Source organism: Meleagris gallopavo, assembly GCF_000146605.3.
Source record: "Meleagris gallopavo isolate NT-WF06-2002-E0010 breed Aviagen turkey brand Nicholas breeding stock chromosome 27 unlocalized genomic scaffold, Turkey_5.1 Chr27_random_7180001950803, whole genome shotgun sequence".
Taxonomy (NCBI): Eukaryota; Metazoa; Chordata; class Aves; order Galliformes; family Phasianidae; genus Meleagris; species Meleagris gallopavo.
In genome coordinates, this window is record NW_011100482.1 from 2,068 (window position 1) to 4,162 (window position 2,095).

The window sequence follows — 2,095 nt, forward strand, 5'->3', positions numbered from 1 at the left end:
GGAGCTTGGCTCCTAGACCCCATTTAGGAGCTGGCTACCAGTGGGGAAGGATCTCTTTCTGGAGACCCCTCCTGCTGGAGTTTTCCAGGGAGCCCAGGACCAGGGCAAGCCCTTTGTCTATTCTTTTTGGTGTAATAATCTGCTTAGCCAAACTCTCTTGTGTACTTCTTAATGATAACACCTGTATAACCATTGATTATACAGAAGACTAAGGAGATTAAACGAGAACTTAAGTCAGAGGAAAGCATTCCAACTCAGTGTTCCATCACAACATTGTTTATTGGAAGAGTCACAGGACAACAACTAAGAAGTATAACTACAGAACTACATTAAATTACACGGTAAGCCACGTAAAAGGTCTGCGAGTGGTGGTTTCTGAGGGACCTTTCCCGGCGTGAACTTCTTGGCTTTGAACTGCTCCAGCTCTTGGGCTGTTGATTCGCTCCTCGGTGAACATAACTGGCCTGGTCTGATGCCGTGTGGGAATGCAGGAGGCGCGGACGTGGCGTTGTGTCCAGAGGCACCGGCAGTCTGTGCAGCCGAAGGACTGCTTGCACCCGAGTGAGAAGTTCCTGTCGCTGCCTTGGCAGTTCCAGCACCTGTAAGCGGAGCGGTGTTGGAAGAGTTTGCAGCAGCAGAACTTCCAGGGCCGGGAAGCCCAGAAGTTCCACAGCCACCGGTCGTTCCAGAAGAGCTAAGTGAGAAGGGGGCTGCAGATGGAGCTGAAGAATCCCCAGTCCCAGCGGGATGGGGGTCGCTGTGGGAGGACGACACCCCGAGAGCAGGAGGAGTGGAGGCAGCAGCAGAGCTCCCCAGAGCCGGAGGGCTCCCAGATGGGACGCTGGGTTTTGCCTTCAGGGACAAACTGGCAGCACCGCTGCTGCTGTTCACTGGCAGGCCTGCAGTGAGGAAATGGATAAGAACCTCACAATGGTACACCTGCCATGCTGAAACACTGCTGCATCTTGATACTGCAGAAGAAAACTTATCGACACCTGTCTAATCGCTGGTTCTTTATGCAGAAACTTACTTGGGAACCCAGTGCTTGGGGCTTGCTGTCCTCCCAGTCCAAGAGAAGGCAACGCTTGGGTGACCGCATTCTTTTTCCGAGACAGCTGAAAAAGTTCCAAATACATCCATGAAAACTACATTCCAACACAGGCAAGTATCTCTCAATCCACGCTTAGAGCAAAAACCACTGCGTGCCATCCAACTGAACGTATCTCTGAGAAACTTGATCAAACGCTGGCCACCAGCAGCTGCAGCTTTAAATAAAGCATTCTCAGGCTGCTGTCTGCAAACACCCCAGAAGCAGGAAGCTGTTGAGTGGCGGGCAAAAAGTAACGCCAACCACCAACACCTCTTGGAGCTCTCATTCTCCTCTCACTTGTTCTAGTTTGTGCCATGACCCCATCTGTATCACTGCTTTGGCTCAGTCTGCTCTCTGAGCGCGGAACAATCACCGTCTGTGCTGAAGTCTGAACCCCGAGCTCTGCCTAAACGTGAATCCTAAGAAAAACCTTCGCTCAAGATTTAAGAGAAAAGCAATATCAGGAACAGAAATATTTTACCTTTCCTTAACACTTACCATCGATGCTTTTCCCAAGGCATTTAAAGCCTTCAGCTCCTGCAGCTTGTTTATCCATTGCTTTTATTAAGCATGGCTTTTGGTTTTTTCTTATTTGTCTTTTTTTTTTTTTTCCCTTATCTTTAAAAGAGGGAACAAGAATGATCTGACCTACTGCAAGGAAATTTCAGACTGGACAATTCAGGTCTTGCCCCACTTTATGAACAGAACCTCGTGCTTTGGATAAGTCATTTTGTACCTGCATAATCGGTGAGGCCTGTGTCATGCAGTTATCAGAAAGAAGAAGGGAGAATCACAGACCTGTTTGAGTCAGAAGGGACCTTTAAAGCCATCTGGCCCAACTCCCCCGCAATGAACAGGGACACCTACAGCCAGACCAGGTTGCTCAGTTGTGGCAAAGCATTCAGGCCAGCAGCTCCTATTGTTCTCTACTCGGTGCACAGAAAAGTGACCGTACGAGGGCATTCTTACATCCCCTCGAGTTCGGATTCACTGAGTCAAGAGTGG

At 49.4% G+C, this 2,095-nt stretch overlaps 1 protein-coding gene across 1 annotated transcript; it reads right to left on the bottom strand.

Annotated features, from left to right (window-relative positions):
- Positions 1 to 266: 266 nt before the first annotated feature.
- Positions 267 to 899, bottom strand: LOC104915559 (nucleoporin NUP42-like; the record flags this gene model as incomplete). The annotated part of the gene is made up of 1 exon (XM_019610868.1): positions 267 to 899. A coding segment is annotated over one exon (575 nt), but the record flags the coding sequence as incomplete, so codon positions are not given.
- Between the last annotated feature and the right edge of the window lie 1,196 nt (positions 900 to 2,095).